Genomic DNA, 18,830 nt, shown 5'->3' with positions numbered 1-18,830 from the left:
TTTTTATGGTTTCTGAAATCAAATTTTGAAATCGTTTTGAAGATAATGGAACATCAGAAATACACCCAAACGATTACAGAAATACACCTAAACGATTACAGAAATACACCCAAATGGTTACAAAAAGAATTACAGAAATACACCCAAACAGTTACAGGAGTACATCTAAAGGATTATAGAAATACACCTAAAGAATTTAAGAAATACATCCAAAACATGGGGGAGATAGTATATTTCTTCTAAAAATCTTTTAATGTTTTGTTGGTTAAGGATGAGGCATATGGCAAAGACAATCTAAAAAAAATCTAGAAGAAGAGTAAAACAGTACCTTGAATAATATTTCTTCGTTTTTTCTGGTGATTTTTGATGGAGATTTGTATCTTTTTTTCTTGATTTCTTCTATTTTTCGCGAGGAGTTGAAATGTTTCCGCAGAATTGTAGTTTGTTTTGAATGTCACTTGAATCTTGACGGTCTGTGTTTTGATTAAGGAAGAAGAGGAAGAGTGCGGCATAATGAACGTGTTGTGAAAGAGTGATGGACGCTTGATTCTAAAAGAGTGGTGTACGTATTTTTTTTTTTTGGACTTGGACTAACTTGTAAGCCAAAAAACTTGTATGTCCTGAAATTAAAAATAACAAAAATATTTTTTAAAAAATAATTATACTTTAGACGCTACTTATATGAATTTATATCTATCCATTTGATGATAATAGATAAAAATAGTTTAATAATTTAACACAATTAAATTTTCAACTTTAATTTTCATATATATATGAATAGTTAGCTACAAGTCAAGTCTTATATATTTTTCTTGGAGTAAAACCATCAATCAAATTCTGAAAACGGGTTTGCTGAGGCTGATGTTGGACCAAATATGCATATCATCTACCACGTGGCACCAATATTCACCACCAATCTTGTGCTTCATGCATTCAATATAATTGGTTTGGCATAAAATAAAATTGACGTGGATATCTCTGATCAAATTCGAATCATGCTAGAAAATAATTTGTAAGAAATAAAAGAGAAAGTCATTTTTTTATGTTGGTATTCAATTATTGTAAGCTTATATAGCGGCAGTTCAGTGGATAACATCATGTGAGTATTAAATATTTGGAAACCGTATGCCAATTATTGGAAGAAATTATTGATTAATTGATGAGATTGTCAGTTAATTAATTAGTAGAGACAAATTTCTACATGATTATCTGTAAATCCAAAAAGAAAATTCTAATGGCCAATTTCAAATATTATATATATATAAGACTGGTATAGATGAATCAATAAAAAACAATGAAAGAATCTCCGCCGGCATTTATAAATTCACTACTTACTTGCAGGCAATTAGAAAGTAATCCATGCTGCTTGTGTGTATGATTTCATAACAAAATATATAAGAGGAATTTTTAAGGATAAGTAATGTTTAATATTTTTTATTATTATTTGATCAATATAAATATTAAATTATTTTTAATAAATAAATTTTATTAATTTATATGTATATAAATTTTAGAAAATAAAATATAAATTATAATAATTTATGTATATAAAATTTTAATAATATGTGTAAAATATCTATAAATATGAGTATAAATTATTATTAATTAAATACTACTTGTTGAGCCAACTGTGGAGAGTTTTCTATTATCGAAAAAATTTCAAGAAGAAATCAAGTAAGAAAACATAAGATGAGAATAGGGATGATAATATCACCCGAATCCGCGGATACCCACCCTGTCGTCTCTACCCGTTCTTGGGAGGGACAGGGCGAGTTTTTGGGAGGGGCGGGACGGGGTCAAGTTTAGGTAATATCCGCCTCTACCCGTCCCGCTATATATATAATATATATAATTTTAATATATAATATGTATAATATATATAAAATAATTAGTAAATGATTAATAATATTGTATCATATTTAAATTTTTACTTTAATTTATGTTATGTATGTGATGATGGTTATATAAATTTTGAAATTTAATTTTATTTATTGAGTTTTAATAATTATAGGGGCAGGTTAGAGTTCAATGTTTTACTATCCGCGGGTAGAAGCGGGACGGGTTTTTGTACGGCGGAGCGGGGTCGGGTAGAATAAAAATCTGTCCCGTTGCCACTCATAAATGAGAAGACACCACATCTAACTCAAAACTTTAAGATAATAAATTAATGGATCTCTCATCTTATAAATTTCTCACTCTTTTTTACTTATTTGATGAACACTTTACACACTTGCAACATTAACAATGACTGCTAGCTACCATTTAATTGGAGGTGTATCAAGAACCAAGCCAAGCTTTGGTTCATCATGGCATTCTTCTTCTTGACTTGAAATTGATATATTTAACTTAAAATGTGTAAGCAAAATTTTTTATCTTTGCTTTTTATGTATAAAGGTTGATTTTAGAAGTCATCCATGTTATCAATATATTTATAATTTCAACAAAAATCATTATCCATATATCCGAACCACCTCATCATTTAATTATTATACTATATGGCTATGATTAGTGATTGAATCATGATGTTGAAATATGGGTCCTGGGACTAGTATGTGCTTTGAAAATTTGATAGGGTGAGCATGATGAAAGCCTAATGGAAATTCGTAATACCTACTAATAAGATATACAGTTTATATATTATTTGTTTTCCTCATCATCAATGTCATCACCTTCGTCAATTTAGTGTAAAACGAGGCGGTGTATTAGCCCTCACCTTGTTAATTACATAATATATATGAGAGTAAAACTTTCCATAGGAGCCTTTGAAATACTCAACATGCATATTGTGATATATATATAGTATTGAATAAGTTTCAGAATATCCCTTACTAATATATATATATATATATAGTGCTCCATAAGGAGAGAAATATATTTTTTTTTCTAAAAATAATAGGTTATATTTTATTAATTATTAAAAAATAAAATATAAAAATGTTTAAAAATAAGATAGTATAATAAAAGGTAGAGATTTTTTAAAATAATACATTGAAAATATTTATCCACCGGTGTATGGTAAAAAAAGGAAAAAAATCTTAAAAAAATAATAAATCAAATTGAATAAAACTAAAAATTTATCTCATAGAAATGTCGATCTAAACTGGGAGTCTTTTGGATTTTACTGAGCAACTTGATTGTTAGAATGATAAATAACATTGAAATAAAACCTTCAAAAATTAACTAGTTACAAGCTTTTTAGCAATTCTTCTCATTATTTTTATTTTGAATTCTTTTTAACTTTAAAAAATGTACCTAAATTATTTTATTATTAACAAAAATATTTTAAATTTTGTTATGAATAAAAATATTTTTAAATTATTTAAAAATATGATAAAAATACACACAGATAAATTGAGATATTTTACACTAATGAAAAAGAGTGGTATAACAAACTTTAATCGGATCAAGTTCTTATATGACAAGGGAGACTCTGACATTAGTAAGTGAGTCATGTTATTTTTTTATTAATGGAACATGTTATTTATCATAGCTAAATAATTTTATCATATTTTTAATTTATCTGAAAATATTTTTGTTGACAACAAAAATCAGAAATATTTTGATTAGCACGAAAATAATTTGTGTACATTTTTTTTTGGTTTAATTTTTTTTTATTCTGATGAATTAGATAATTCCCAATCCTAAATATATATGCAATGTATTAAGAACTAAGTCTCAGCTACGGTTTAACGTCTTTTTTAAGGCTAATCAACTATGTGACCACTGAGACGAGGCTCATTGAATTGGGTTGGGCCTGAGTAGTGTTCAATAACTGCCCAATGGAACAGATAGCCCAAATTTATTTCCAGTCAAACCAATTCCTGACTCATGATTGATGATGATATTTTATGGGCCCATCATTCCTAGTCAAAGAAGGGCCCAATATGTGTACCAAAAATAATAAAAAAGTTTGCTCTTGGTTGACCCAAAAAAGTAAACACAGGCAGCAAAGAAAATGTGCATTGATTGACAAATTCTTGTTAATTAATGGCTAGTCTCCGAGCTTAAGTGAAAGACGGTTCATGAGTCATTTTAATGTGTTAAACAATCTGAGAAAAGAAAGAACATACCATAACATATGCTCAATTGAATCAGACTCGGTTTGTAATTTCGTATATTGTAATAACCAACGTAGAATATAATATAATTGATGTAAATAACAGCATTTATTCAGAGATTATTATATATTATTCAAAGTCAATATAATATAATTGATGTATAGATTACATTTTTATTGATATTCAAATTCTATAAAATTTGGTAAGCTTGATTTTCATGATAATATGACATGATTCAATGGTTGAATTGATTGAGTTCATTTGGCGTTATTTTCTCATTTCATGGAACAGACTCCGAAATGCACTTTAGGGAAAGAATTCGGCACAGGTCAAATTCCATTAAGAATTATTCAAGGTGTAGAATGTGGCGATTTAGAAGCTAAGTCTTATTTGTTTTTCCATGCATGGTATATCGGTATGGTGCAGTGATCATAATCCACAACGTATATGAAGAGCTAGAAATATAAATATATGTAGTTGAAAATTCAAGTGCAGTCGACTTTACGTGAAGTTGATAGACAGGAGCTGTTAGATGAAAATTTAGTTAAATCAGTCAAATCATCTAACGACACTCAGTTATCAACTTCACGTGAAGTCGATTGTATGATTTTTTTTGTTATGCTTTAATATGTCTGAGTCTATCTACTATAAATTGGACAGGGTCAAAGAGAAAAGCGATTATAAAGGGAGTGAGAAATTGAGAATTTGAAAACAAACTTGAATTCAAAGGCACATGTTGTGTTGCCTTGTTGATATGTACATACATGAATCATGAAAATGAATTAGAATCTCATAATTCAATTCTTGTCTCATAAATTTGGACACGATCCCTTCGATTTTTTCTTTTGACACTTGGAGTTTAGTTTATTTGATTTTTATCTTAAAAAGAAATTAAATCTCGCAATTGCATGCGTATAGCATTGAAACCTTTTTCTTTTTAATTGCGGCGGCTAATGTATTTTCTTTTCGTTTAGAAGCGTGTTGGGTAAAAAGTTTTATTTAGTGCTTCAGGCAATTATTATTATTATTATTATTATTATTATTATTATTATTATTATTATTATTATTATTATTATTATTATTATTACTTGAATTTTAGCTTAACTTTCAAATGAACTTTCAAGGAACATTTCATTTCCGAATTCTCCTTAACATTCATGTGGTCCAAATTCAAAGATGAGCAATATATTAAAAGCTTTTCCGTCATTCTAAATTTGTTGAAAAATCTTCCATTTTATTTTTCATTAACTTAAATATTGTATAGACCACCCACATAGAACTCAAAGCACGCATAAAGTAATTTTTTTTTTACGGCAATAGATATATTCGAAAAGAATTTAATTTTAATACATTTAATTACGTAACATCACATCACATCAATAGAAATAACGACTTTTTACATTGACTGTGTGAATAGTCATTCAAAATAACGAATGTGATTGTACATTTTATATTCACAGTGCATCAAAATTAAACTCATAAAAATAAAATAATTTAAATGTGTAACTATAACGCCGTTATAAACTTATATAATCCTACTTGGCTTTATAATTAATTAATTATCTTTTTAAGAAATAACCCAGAATTTCCAGGGAAACATCCTACACAGTTGATGTGCTTGTGTTATGTTGTCTTGGCTCACATTAATTTAGACCTTGCAAAAAACCATATGATATGTATTCATAGATACACATACACTCACAATAAGTGGTTGAAATTTCGTTAGAGGTTGATGAGTCATGAGTAATGTTTATGGATTCACACAATAAAATCACATCACCCACTTGAATCTATAGCTAGATAGTATATGATAGTGATTTATTTTGTGGGGCTTTATTTAAGACTATATGGGGAGTTCTGTCTTATTACTCATGACTCGTTCAATGATTAACAACAAGTACATTTCAACTAATTTATTTTTTATTTTACTAAAACGAATATACACTACTTTAAACTTTTTTTTGGCGTTTCTTTTGCTCTAATATGTTTAAAAGAAAGAATGAAAAAAAAAGGTCTTTGGACTTTACTTGATTTTTTTTTTTTTTAAAAAGAAAGACTCTTAATTGATCACTTCATAAAATATGTAACATCTTCTCATCATCATGTAACTATTGGAACTTCCAAATTTCCAATAATGTTTTAAGACCAATATTAATAACAACAAAAGGAGGTAATCATTAAATCAAATAAAAAATATAGCACAATAAAAAAAGTTACTAATATGTGGTAACTATTTATTATGAATTAGTATTTTTCTTTATAATCATTAGACAATGACGATATAATTATTTTATATTATATTATATATATATATATATATATATATATATATTTTTTTTTTTTTCTGTCCGATCCATATATAAATATATAGTGATCATTATTCAAGGAGTTAATTATGGACATTGATGTGGATCCTTGAAATGAGGTTGTGATAGATTTACCATCCCGAAAAATATTTTTTTTTTTAATTGATCAAATATTAAAAAAATAATAAATTTTATTGATCCTATAGTAATTTTTTCAAGTTTGTTTCTTTAAGTACAATGTGCATACCATTGAAAAAGTATTGTTATTGTAGTGTATTAATTTATTGTGTATTGATTGTTTTTCTTACTTTTGCCCTACTTTAACTGTTAAAAAAATGTTGATTATATATATATAACATTATGTTATTCTTTATCTAAGTATAAAAAAATTAAATTTTAGTTAGTCAATACTAAAGATTTTTTTTAAGATTTATAATTTAAATTTAAGAATTTATAATTTATAATTTAAATTTTAAAAAAATTAAATGATATTAACTTTTTCAGTATTCATTATAGAAAATACATACACGTGTAGCAGCTAAAGTAAGTACTAACTAGCTAGTTGCATGTAAAAGTTGGACATTTATTTCCACTGATATAATAATACATCCCAAATTATGGGCATAAGATACAAGAATTTAGATAGCAAAAAATAAACTACCTAAAAATAAAGAATAAGAAATTAAAGAATTTGGTAATACAAATGAATTGAAGCCTAAGCCAATTAATTAAGCTACTTCAGGCCAAAGAATATTGAATGATATGATACATCATTAATGTTATATAGCTAGGGAAGCATATGGTTTCAATCACCCCCATACACTTAAAAAAATAAACGAATGTTTTTATGTGTTATTTAATTTTACTATATATACCATGGTTGAAGAATGAACGAGCTATGAAATGAATGAGGTATAATTATAGGTGAAAACTCAGGTGCAATTGATTTCACGTAAAGTTGATAACGGATAGCTGTTAGATGAAAATTTAGTCAAATTAGTCAAATCATCTGACAATTCTTAGCTATCAACTTCACCTAAAGTCGACTGCACCTGAGTTTCCACTGTATCACAATTACACCCTCATCTTCATGCGCTTTCTTTCTTCCTCTACCTCCATCAAGTTCACCATCACTGCGTCCGAAGCATCCCTTAACAACTCCGACCAGTCCCTGCATCAAAACCCAAGTTCAAATATTAGAATAAAAAGGAAAACGCGTTTAATTTTCAAACATCACACAATGTAGAAGAATTTACTTACTTACCCTTTAGAAGAATCAAAGGTTAAACCCACAATGTTCTTAGCTTCCTGGAGAGCCAAGTCAAACCTTCGAAGCTCGTTAGGAGGACAAGTTCCATTGTCCTTAACACGAAGATTCGAAGGCTTGACGTCGAAAAAGATGGGAACGACCCTCTTTCTGGACTCCATGAGCAGAGCGAGCTCATGGAGACAGAAATAGGAGTCGCAATAGCGAGGGGAGAAGACGGCAACACCAACCTTGCTTCCAACAATAGCCCTATCAATGTGATCAAAGAGTCTATCCCCAGGCTTCATATTCTTGCTGTCCAAGAAAGATCTTACACCATTCCTCGTGAGGCTGTCGTACAACAGCCCGGCGATGTTTCGCTTCGTGTCGATCCCACGGTGGTTGATGAACACGTCACACGCCGGACGAGCAACCTTCCGGTACAACGTTGCTGACAAACGCTGCATGAGTTTAATATATAATTTCCTTAGGTAGTATGAAATTGCAACGAATAATATTTGTGTCACTAATAATAAAAGCGTTACTAATAAGTACACCGGTTAGGTGCTTTTATATATGACTATGATGTGTGTATTTAACTATTTATTTGATTTGAAACTTTTAGGGGAGAGAATTTTTAATTGTTGTTTGTGATCTTGCTTGTTTGTAGTAGCAAGATAGATTATATTGATGGGAAATTTAAGGAGGATGTGATGGGGTATATATATGTAAATTTTGGTGGAAAATTAATTGAAGTGATTTTCATTTCCTTGATGAAGACTCATTTGATTATTTTTATTTTTTTCTCGAGTCTGAATTTCAATGTATAAGTCCACGTGGACTTGAAGAAAATACGGAGGCATTTTCAATGGGGAAGACAAGAATGAATGAAGAAGAATAAAAACTTAAAAAGAATAAAAGTGTTTGAATTTTCTGACTCTCTTATGAAATCCGTATTTTATTCGTACTTAATTGTCCTTCAAACACGACAGATATAATGCTAATAGAATTTGTTTTAATTAATTAATAGTATTGGGTTAGTTCATAGTATATACTTTCAATCTTATTTTGTGCGTCAAGTTTTGGGTTTCGGTCGGCTCTTCGTTTCCCTCAATTTTGTGGAAGTTTAGAGGTCGGTTTCTCCCTCAGTCAGATTTGTGGCAAACATGCTTTAAATTAAAGTTTTAATTGTCATGACTTGTAACTTCAATTATAATAAATACTCAATTATGGTATATAAAAGTACATATTTAGTATTTTATATATTAATATTGTAAACAAGTTTAATTAATTATTTATTATAGATTTAATTATTATGTTATGACATGTTTGATTGTTTTATTGGTTGAGTATTTAGTTAAAAAATATATGAATTAATATGTATAAATATACACATTACACAATATATAATAATTGATTAATAGATAATTTTAGTGTATATAAAATATTTTTATTGTAAGTTTTATACTGACTAAACTTAAATTAGTAATATTTATCTAGAAAATTATAATAATAAATTTGATGTGCTAAGATTTTTGGAAAAAATGTACATTTCATCTCTTTTATGGTTTCTCATTATTTAATTCACTAATTCAGCTCTCTTTAATTTTTATGCTCCCTATCTGTTTAATAAGCCAAATAATTATATAGCATTAACATATATATCGGATATAAAACTTTTCTCCCCAAAAAAATAATTAGTTGCTTTATTTTCTTAATTATTGTTAGTTATAATTCAAATAATATTAAATATAAACATCTCATCAAATCATAACCGTAAAAATTGAACCAGATTAATCGGTTTAACTGAAAAACTAGTGAATTGGACTATCAACTGGTTCAATTCGTCTTTTAGACTATTTAAGAATAAAAATCGATATGAACTGACGAAAATCGGTCAAATTTGATAAGAACCGATTTTCTCCCTTTTATCGTTATCATTTGCGACGGATAGGGAACACATAAGTGTGTTGTTCAGGTTCGAATATGGGACCTCTTGTTTACAATGTCTCCTAATTACCACTATGCCACTGTGATATTAGATATGACAAAGACTAATTATATAGTGAAACCTTAAATTAAATAATTTTATAAATATTTAATTTAATTTAAATTTTGTATTCTCTATTTTTTGAATTAATTATATTTTTAATTATTTACTATTATTAATAGAAATATAAATTTTATTAAAAATTTATTAATTTATTTTATATATTTTAATGTTAGTGTTGTGATTAAAGTTATCTGCTTTGATATTAGTATTGAAACTTACTGATATTATGGATTGTTATATTTATTGTGTCAAATTAAGATATTATTATATTAGTATTAACTAATTTATGTTTATCTTGGTATTACTTGTCTTTAAAATTCGAAACTTGGTTGTTCTTAAAATATTGTAGATATATACTTTAAATTTGTTAAACTTTTTACTATTTTATATTTTGTATTTATATAAAACCGATATTATCGGTTAAACCAATAAAATAATAAATTAGTAATCTAACCAATTTGATGATCACCAGTTCCATTCTTACAACTATGCATCAAATATTTTCAAATGTTAGGGTACTTTTGTGAGTAATAAAGCTTTAAATTAGTTTTTAACCCCCCCCCCGGAAAAAATATCTATATATTATAATATATTTACTAAGTGTTGTATTTGTAACAATAAATACTTAAAAGTCAACGAATTATAGTTCAAATAGTATAATTTTTTTATATTTATCTAGAAGTTGCGGATTCAAGTCTCCCTCTTAACTTTAAAAAAAAACAATAAATACTTAAAGTCCAAGGTATGTGATAGAGACTAGTTTATTGTTGCCAAATGGAAACTACTGTAACCGAGAACTATCATAAAGTGTTGCTCAATGCTCATCATCAATATCAATTAGTAAATTGAGCTTTTTAGCATGTGTTTGTGTTTAACTGTTTATAATATATTGGTTATATTAACCAATTTGGGTTGGTCGAGTGGTCATCTCACTCGTCTGCTTAAGCAAGTATTGGAGGTTCGAATCCCGCCTTGTGCATGCAGCAACCCATTGGTCAGCGACAAACCCTTAAATGAAACTTCGATCTGTGACAGATTAATCTTTGACACCTCGAGTTGAGGGATACCATGAGCAAAAAAAAATGTATTGGCTAGATTTATTTTAGATTTAACTAAAGTCAAGTTGACTCATTTATAATTTATTGGAGTAAAACATCTTCAGTAAATAATAATAGTTAAATTTAATTTGCTTTACTAAGTAAAGATCAACTGCTAACTAGATTTTAAATCTAACTAAAGTGAAGTTGACTCATATAATTTATTAGAGTAAAGCATTTTCAATGAATAATAATAATTAGATTTAATTTGATTTTACTAAGTAAAGATCAAATACTACATGGATCAAATCAAATCATAATGATAAATGTTTGCTTGTACACCTTAGCTAAGTGCTCTGTTTATTATTTATTTAAACTTGGAATGAGCATTCAATAATATTTTAAATTTGTCTTTAATAATTTTTTTATTTTTTTTCTTATGACAAATTGTCGAATTAATCTTTTATTTTTTAATAAAAAATATAATATAGTTAAGGGGTTAAATAATCTAAATTTTAAAAGATAAGAGACTAGTTTATTTTTTATTTTATAAGGAACTTATTTATCTAATATTCTAAAATATTTAGATCAATTTTTCAAAAAAAAAAATATTAGAATCTAATTTATCTGAAATACAAATTATTAAAAATAACCTGGATTATTATTATTATAAAAGAACGTTTAAAATGTGGTTTACATCAATTACATACGTTTTTTTTTTTCCTTTTAAAAAAAATGGTTCCTCTAATTTACCAAGTTCCCCAGTTTGGAAAGAGTCATAATAAACAGAAGGTTCTATCTACTTAAACCATTCTATTTGCACCAAATTAGAATGTACGAGCTAGCCATTTTATTCGTTGGTAGCAATCAGAATATATTTGTCAAAAAGATTGAGTTCAATTATATTACGGGTCGGACTCAGTCCATTACAATTAAAATATAATAATTTACCTATAAACAATTATTAGTAATAATAGGAAGGAATTTTCTAACAAATCTCATATATGCTTGATTGATTAACTATAGATTACAACCGATCTAACTAATAATAAAGCACTTTTCTAATCCATATCATATCCTTTTTTTCCCTCTCACATGAATGAACATATAGAGCCTAAAATTTGTAGAATCCAACGCTTTGTGGTGGTATTTTAGTAGTATATTAAAATTAAGAGAAGGTCGCTGTCAAAAAAAAAAAAAAATTGAAAACTAACTTTTGGTTAGCTAATATTCGTCAAGGGGGATGCTTCCATAAAGACGCAGAAAACGTCTTTTTTTAAAGATATTTTTTAATAATTAAAATTTAACACATATAATAATTTAAATTATGTTATTTTTATCAAAATTAGGTCAGAAAAATTAATTTGATAAATGAATAGTGAATCAAATTTTGAATATGTCTAAATTAATATTATTTTTTATAAAAAATTACTACAATACCCCTATTATATAAAATGATTAAAATACTCTTATTATATATATTAATTTTAAAAATTCTAAATTCTAGCCCTTTTTCTCTATTGTTATAAGGTTAGAATTTAAAGTTTTTAAAATTAATATATATATATATATATATATATATATATATATATAATAGAGATATTTTAGTTGTGTTTTATAATAGGGATATTATAGTAATTTTTTATAAAAAATATTAATTTACACCAATTCAAAATTTAATTTATTAATTTTTGTGCTAAACTGATTTGTCCACTCTAATTTTAATAAAAATAATATAATTTAACTGATTATATGTGTTAAATTTTAATTTTTAAAAAACATCTTTAGAAAAAGATGTTTTTAACATCTTTATTTAAGTGGCTCCCATTCGTCAATATTAGAGTTTAAATTTATAATTTAGAATTTGAAATAACAAATTTATGATTTAAAATCTAAAATTTAAGATAAACAAAATAATTTTAAAAAAATTTAACTGATAAACCAAAAGAATTTGAGGTGGAATAAGAGATAAAAATTAAAAAATAAACATCTTATTTTATTTGATCTATGTAACGAGAAAATAAAAGAATAACAAAAATTAAAATAATTTATAAAATAAGAATAAATAAGAACACACTTATTTAAAACAACTATGTTAGAGATACAATTATTCATATTCTCCTCTCTTATTAGCTTAAACTTTTGAAAAGAATAATTTCATGACATAGTATCAAAGTTCTATGTCCGAAAGATCTAGAATTTAATTTATAAAAATAGCATAAGATAAATAAAAAATAAGAAAAAGTACTAGAGATATAACTATTTATGTTACCTTCCTATTAGCTTAAACTTTTGGAAGAATAAACTTTTGAAAGAAATGATTTTATGACAAACTAAATGCATCCCTGTAAAAACAACCTAAAACAGTTGAGCAACTTAAGCTATGTACCTATTTGGTTTGTTACAATTGATTCTTTTTTAAAATTCCAAGGAAAAAAAATTAAACCCTTGCAATTGTAGGGTTAGTGACCAAATTAAGAAACATGTTCTACAACAGAAATTGGTATCATATTTAAACAACGAAAGAAAATTGTACAAAAGAAACGATATTATGAAGTGCAACCAATAAGAGAACAAGAACCTAGTTTAGCAGCCACAGCAGTATATAAGAAACAAAATAGTTGATTAATTAGTGATCAAACTCTAAAGGTAGCATCCATGTATCAAATGGAAGTCTAGGTCCTATACAAAGGTAGCATTCATGTATCAAAAAAAAGTCAAGGTCCTATACAAAGGTAGAGTTCCAGAGAAATAGACCTTGGTTGATAAAATTTGCATTAGAAAGCAAACCTATCAACTTCCTCATCTTCATCCTCATCTATAGCATCTCCCTCTTCACTATATATCCCCAAATCATCATCATCATCATCCATTTTATCATCCTCTTCAACCTCATCCTCCTCTTCTATTATGCTCTTGCTTTTACTTGCTTCTTTGTCTTTCAAACCAGTGCTCAAGACTACGTTTTGTCCCCCAGTTTTCTCCATGTCCCTCCTCAGTTTATCCATGTTTTCCCTCCTTCGCTCTGCCTCTAATCGCTGCTTCTCTTCGCGTCTTTTATCAAGATCAGCCCTAACCAAAGATTAAAAAGTTAATCCGTCAACCATTACAAACAAATTGCAGTGGCAGTAATGCAAAATTAATAGTGATATAATGATATAAGATAACAAATAAAGTTCGGTCAAGTTTAGACTATACTTATAGCTTTCCATGTATTCCTCTGCACTAGTTTCAACAGCCTTGAAGAAGTCTTCAACACCTGCACCAGAAATTGCAGAAACTCCAACTGATCTCAAATTCTTGTAGAATTCATCTAGTGCAAGAGAAAGGCTCTGAGTCAAGCTTGATGTGTACGAGTGATCTGAACTTACTGCTGCTTGGAATGCCTCGAAATCATCCATCCACTAAATATAACAAATTCAAGTAAAGGTAAGACCAAGCAAATTAGCAAGCTATAAAAACAACACAAAACAGCAAGATCAACAGAAAGGGAAAAGAGTAATCTATACGAGAGTATGAGACCAACAATGAAAAACAGAGGGGCACATTTTGAGTATCATTTTATTTTTGTGTGCATAAACAAAAAGAAAGATGCAAAGGAAGGAACCATAAACCCACACTTAAAACAAAGTAATTTAATTTCTTTATACAATAAATACTCCAACATAAAAAGGGCTAATGAATATTTTCTCCATCAATAATTAAATTTCATTCCTATCTGATTGAAATTACACGTGTCTCAACTCCATCAAGCATAAGTGTCTAATGTCTCTTGATTAGAGTTATACATAGGCAGTCTAGACATACAATACAAGGAAGATCAAAATAAACATCCCAAAGTGATAATTCAGACGAGTAACAATTTTGTCCACCTCCCAATTTAAGGGAAAATAATTCAATCAACTTGAACATCATCTTTGATTGAGGGTGGTACATGTTTTCAAAAAATAAAAAATAAAAACTTGAACATCATCTTTTGTGATTTTTGAATATGTTCTAGTGGTATCCACAACATCATTATAGATACAGCTCAATGTCATTATGTCTCCATCTTTATACTTTAGATGCAAATCAGTAAACAAAACAATAATAAGATTCTTCAGGAATAAAGAATACCTCCAAGGCAAATTCATGCTGAGCTACATCAACCTTGTTGAAAGCCAAGATAAGAGGTAACCTGGTCTTGTAGAGGATACTACAAGCATAAAGCATGTTGCTCATGAAAGTGGTGGGATTTTCTGAACGAGGTGTATCAACAACATAGGTGACTACAGTGGGGAATGTGGAGGCAAATGCTTCTGTAATAATAGCACCAGAAGCAGACCAGGTGAATATCTCGATCTGCCCAGGCGTATCCACAAGAACATAGTCAAGTTGATCTGCTCGCCTCTCAATAACTGAGACTACCTGAAAACAACAAGCAAAAACATTTCATAAACTGCATTTAAGCACCATAGCTGGGAGCAAAACCAGCATAGTAAGATGAAAAGCACTCAAGAAAATCTACCCCAACCAAAAGTAAAAAAGGAAAAAAAAGAAGCAAGGAACCTACATTACTAAAATTATTATTTATCAGTGAACAGGATAGTATGAAGGACACTTAATTCAAAAGGGAGTAAATAGGGTAATAAGTAATATTGAAACCAAAATGTTTCATGAACCAATAAGCAATTATTACCTCGTCAAACTTGGTAGCAAACAAGTTAAGGGAAGTCAAAATTCCACCATTAGGGCCAAGGTTGAACTGCTTCATGACTTCTTTGTACTTAACAGTATCTCTAATATCAATGTTTGCAGCAAACGGCAGGGTCATGACAGCTGGGTCGAGATTGACCACATAACCCCGAATATTCGACATTTGTGTGTGGCAAACCAACCTATGAAGAAATGTTGTTTTCCCAGTACCTAAGCACAAATTTAGTTTTAATATCTCAGTCATTGTTCAGTTCTTCTAACACCATTTTCTGTTACTTTAGCACAAGAGAGAAACTAAGCAAGAACCATTAAATATTTACCTGCCATTCCTACAACTATGATAATGACCGGTTTTCTTCTGAAGTTAGGTGATCCATTCCCAGATGATGATGATCCTTCAATATGCAATTTGTTCATATTCTCTGTGAGCTGCTCCTTCTCTTTGTCTTCTGCCTTCAAAATCAAACCAACAAAAAAAAGCATAAAGAATCTAACGATGCAAATTTTCAAAGTTAAAAACACCTAATTAACGTGGAAATAAAAAACCAAAATTAAGGAAAAGCAGAGTGAAGAGAGTGATGCTGGAGTGATTACTTGAACTGCCGAAGAATTGGTGGAATCCATATGCATAGGGGCTGAGTGAGGAGGCGCGGCTGGAGGAGGAGGTGAGGTCGGCGAATCGCGACTGGGGGATTCAGAGTTAGAGCTGAGTCACGGATTGAGAGAGAAGGAGGAAATGTATTAAGGGTTTAGGGTTTGTCCGTAAAGAACTACCTTTTTTTTAATTCTTAATTAAGCACTTAAATATATTTTTAAATTTTTAAAAATTTAAATATTTATAAATCCAAAAATCAAGAATGAATTTTTTTTTAGTTTTTTTTTTATCGCCTAACTATCAGAAGATATGACAAGTTTAGATAAATTAATTTTTAATATTTTAAAATTATTAACTTTAGGAAAACATAACAATATTTTTTTTTTGGGTGAAAAACATAACAGTATAAGTGTATATAAATTTTTACTTTTTTTATTTGTAATTTTGTATTTTAAAATTTTTTATTTTTAGAGGTACTCTTAATTTATTTGTAAAAAATTTTATGTTGGACAAATAAGTATATAATAAAAAAAACCATAAATTAATTCATAGTTTTTTAAATACTACAGAAATTTTTTTAATAAAATTAAAGAATAAATTCGTCCTTAACATTTTTAAAAACTAAAAAAATATATTAAATTTTTATCACAAATTAAAAAATAAATTAATCTTTAACTATTAACAATTGATTTAATGATTAATGTTTTTTGAGAAAATACTCTTTCTGATTCTGTCCTCTTGGAAAATTGACAAATCATCCCCTAACCTTTAAAAAATGATAAATCGGCCCCTTTCGAATTCTTCCGTTAAACACATCGACCATTCTATGGTTCCCTCACTTGAAACTCGACGGAAAACACTGACCTGTAACGGTGAGCTGGTGACTTGGCATGGACACATCAGCTGAATTTGTTAGGACGATATAGCCCATGTCCAATCATCAAAACGTCGTCGTTCTCGGTAAAGGAGAGACGCGCGTTTTGGAGACGTTCTCCGCCTTCTCCCCTTACGTCTCCAAAACGCGCGTCTCTCTTTTATTGAGAACGACGACGTTTTAATGAGTGGCAGGGGCTATATCGTCCTAACAAATTCAGCTGATGTGTCCATGCCAAGTCACCAACTCACCGGTACAGGTCAGCATTTTCCGTCGAGTTTCAAGCGAGGGAACCACAGAAGGGTCGATGTGTCTAACGGAAGAAATAGACAGGAGTCGATTTGTCATTTTTTAAATGTTAGGGGACGCCTTGTCAATTTTCAAAAAGAATAGGGACCGAAAAGGGTATATTACTCATGTTTTTTCAGTTTAGGATTTATGATGGTCGCTAGATCGATTGCTAATTTATAATCATTTTAGAGACTACTTTCTTAACGACTTATTTAACTAATAATTTTTAGTTTAATTTTATTTTGGTCGCTAAATCAATTGCTAATAGTAAAAATAATGCTCAACAGTAATTAAAAATAAAAATTTCTAAGTAATCAAAATTTTGTTGTCTTGTTTTGAAATCATTAGTGTTAGTTTAGATTGATTTTTTTAACTAAAAAAATATTTTAAAAAAATTATATTCATTTAGCCAACTATATTTTACTTTTAAAAAATAAAAATTATTTTTAATATTTAAAAAAAATAAATAACCTATCTAACCAACAACAACGACAACAACGAAGTCTTGTCCCATTAAATGAGGTCAGCTACATGCATCAAACAACGCCATTGAGTTTTATTATGTATCATGTCTATAGAGAGATCGTTGTAGATCTTATTTGACTACATCAGGGATGATCTTCCTAGGTCTTCCTCTGCCTTTCACCCCTTTTCCATCTTCTATTTCATCCATCCTCCTGACTAGATGCTCTGTCGATTGTCTTCTCACATGTCCAAAACACCTCAAACGCAATTTTACCATCTTTTTCACAATAGGTGCTACTCCAACTCTCTCTCTCGAATATCTTCGTTTCTTATTTCTTATTCTAACCAATTGCATATGATCACTCATCCGTCTTAACATCTTCATCTCTGTCATACTTAACTTATGTTTGTGCTCCCCTTTGGCTGCACAACACTCTATACCATAAAACATAGCCAGTCTGAAAGCAGTACGATAGAATTTATCTTTAAGTTTTAAAAGCATTTTTTGTCACATATAAACCCAGACACACTCCGCCATTTGGAACAACCTCCTTGGATCCTGTGATTTACATCTTGTTCAATCTCTTCGTCATCTTGAATGATACACCCAAGATACATAAAACTTTTAACTTTTCGTAGGATGTTTTCTCTAATCTTTATCTATGTGTTAAGGTTTTTCCTTTGACGGCCGAACTTACATTCCATATATCCTGTCTTGCTATGGCTTATGCGCAGACCATACACTTCTAAAGCTTCTTTCCATAAATCTAACTTCTTATTTAAGTCTTCCCTTAACTCTCCCATAAGGACGATGTCATCAGCAAAAATCATGCACTATGGCACAAGCTCTTGGATATACTCTGTAAGTACTTCCAAGACTAATGTGAAAAGATATGGACTTAAGGATGATCTCTAGTGTAATCCTGTAGCAATAGAAAATTTCTGTCACACTATCTTGAGTCTTCACACTAGTTATAGCACCATCATACATGTCTTTAATTGAACGAATATATGCGATCGTTACGCTTTTCCTTTTCAAAACCTTTCATAAGACCTCCTTTGGCACTCTATTGTATGCTTTTTTCAAATCAATAAACATCATATGTAGATCCATTTTATTACTACGATACCTCTTCATCATCCTTCTTAACAGGTATGTAGCTTTAGTGGTGGATCTGTATGGCATAAAACCAAATTGGTTCTCTGTTAT

General features: G+C 28.9%; 2 protein-coding genes across 3 annotated transcripts; both read right to left on the bottom strand.

Moving 5' to 3' along the window:
• Positions 1 to 6,985: 6,985 nt before the first annotated feature.
• Positions 6,986 to 8,283, bottom strand: LOC112718120 (probable 2' cyclic ADP-D-ribose synthase BdTIR). Its single transcript, XM_025770020.2, has 2 exons — positions 7,629 to 8,283; positions 6,986 to 7,535 (listed from the first exon to the last, which is right to left on the bottom strand). The coding sequence occupies exons 1-2, from the start codon at positions 8,075 to 8,077 to the stop codon at positions 7,439 to 7,441; spliced, it is 546 nt and encodes a 181-aa protein (XP_025625805.1). The 5' UTR covers positions 8,078 to 8,283; the 3' UTR covers positions 6,986 to 7,438.
• A 5,023-nt stretch (positions 8,284 to 13,306) lies between these two features.
• Positions 13,307 to 16,178, bottom strand: LOC112714630 (GPN-loop GTPase QQT2). Of its 2 annotated transcripts, none has more exons than XM_025766261.3 (6): positions 15,990 to 16,178; positions 15,716 to 15,848; positions 15,379 to 15,605; positions 14,817 to 15,107; positions 13,899 to 14,104; positions 13,307 to 13,772 (listed from the first exon to the last, which is right to left on the bottom strand). In XM_025766261.3, exons 1-6 carry the CDS (start codon positions 16,023 to 16,025, stop codon positions 13,478 to 13,480), a joined length of 1,188 nt encoding a protein of 395 aa, XP_025622046.1. In that variant the 5' UTR covers positions 16,026 to 16,178; the 3' UTR covers positions 13,307 to 13,477. The 2 variants fall into 2 exon arrangements, with proteins under 2 accessions (XP_025622046.1, XP_029145377.1); XM_029289544.2 differs by having other exon boundaries at positions 15,716 to 15,844; positions 15,990 to 16,173.
• Positions 16,179 to 18,830: the final 2,652 nt, after the last annotated feature.

Source organism: Arachis hypogaea, chromosome 10, assembly GCF_003086295.3.
Source record: "Arachis hypogaea cultivar Tifrunner chromosome 10, arahy.Tifrunner.gnm2.J5K5, whole genome shotgun sequence".
Taxonomy (NCBI): domain Eukaryota; kingdom Viridiplantae; phylum Streptophyta; class Magnoliopsida; order Fabales; family Fabaceae; genus Arachis; species Arachis hypogaea.
The sequence above is the reverse complement of the archived record's forward strand: the minus strand, read 5'-3'. Positions and strand labels throughout refer to the sequence as shown.

Bases quoted from the DNA above. Each gene is read 5' to 3' on its own strand.
- LOC112714630 (XM_025766261.3), bottom strand. From the start codon at position 16,025: ATGCATATGGATTCCACCAATTCTTCGGCAGTTCAA. The intron at 14,105-14,816 runs GTATTCTTTATT...TGTTATATTTAG, and splicing joins AGCATGAATTTGCCTTGGAG to TGGATGGATGATTTCGAGGC. The intron at 13,773-13,898 runs GTATAGTCTAAA...ATCTTTGGTTAG, and splicing joins GAATACATGGAAAGCTATAA to GGCTGATCTTGATAAAAGAC.
- LOC112718120 (XM_025770020.2), bottom strand. From the start codon at position 8,077: ATGCAGCGTTTGTCAGCAACGTTGTACCGGAAGGTTGCTCGTCCGGCG. The intron at 7,536-7,628 runs GTAAGTAAGTAA...GTTTTGATGCAG, and splicing joins ACCTTTGATTCTTCTAAAGG to GGACTGGTCGGAGTTGTTAA.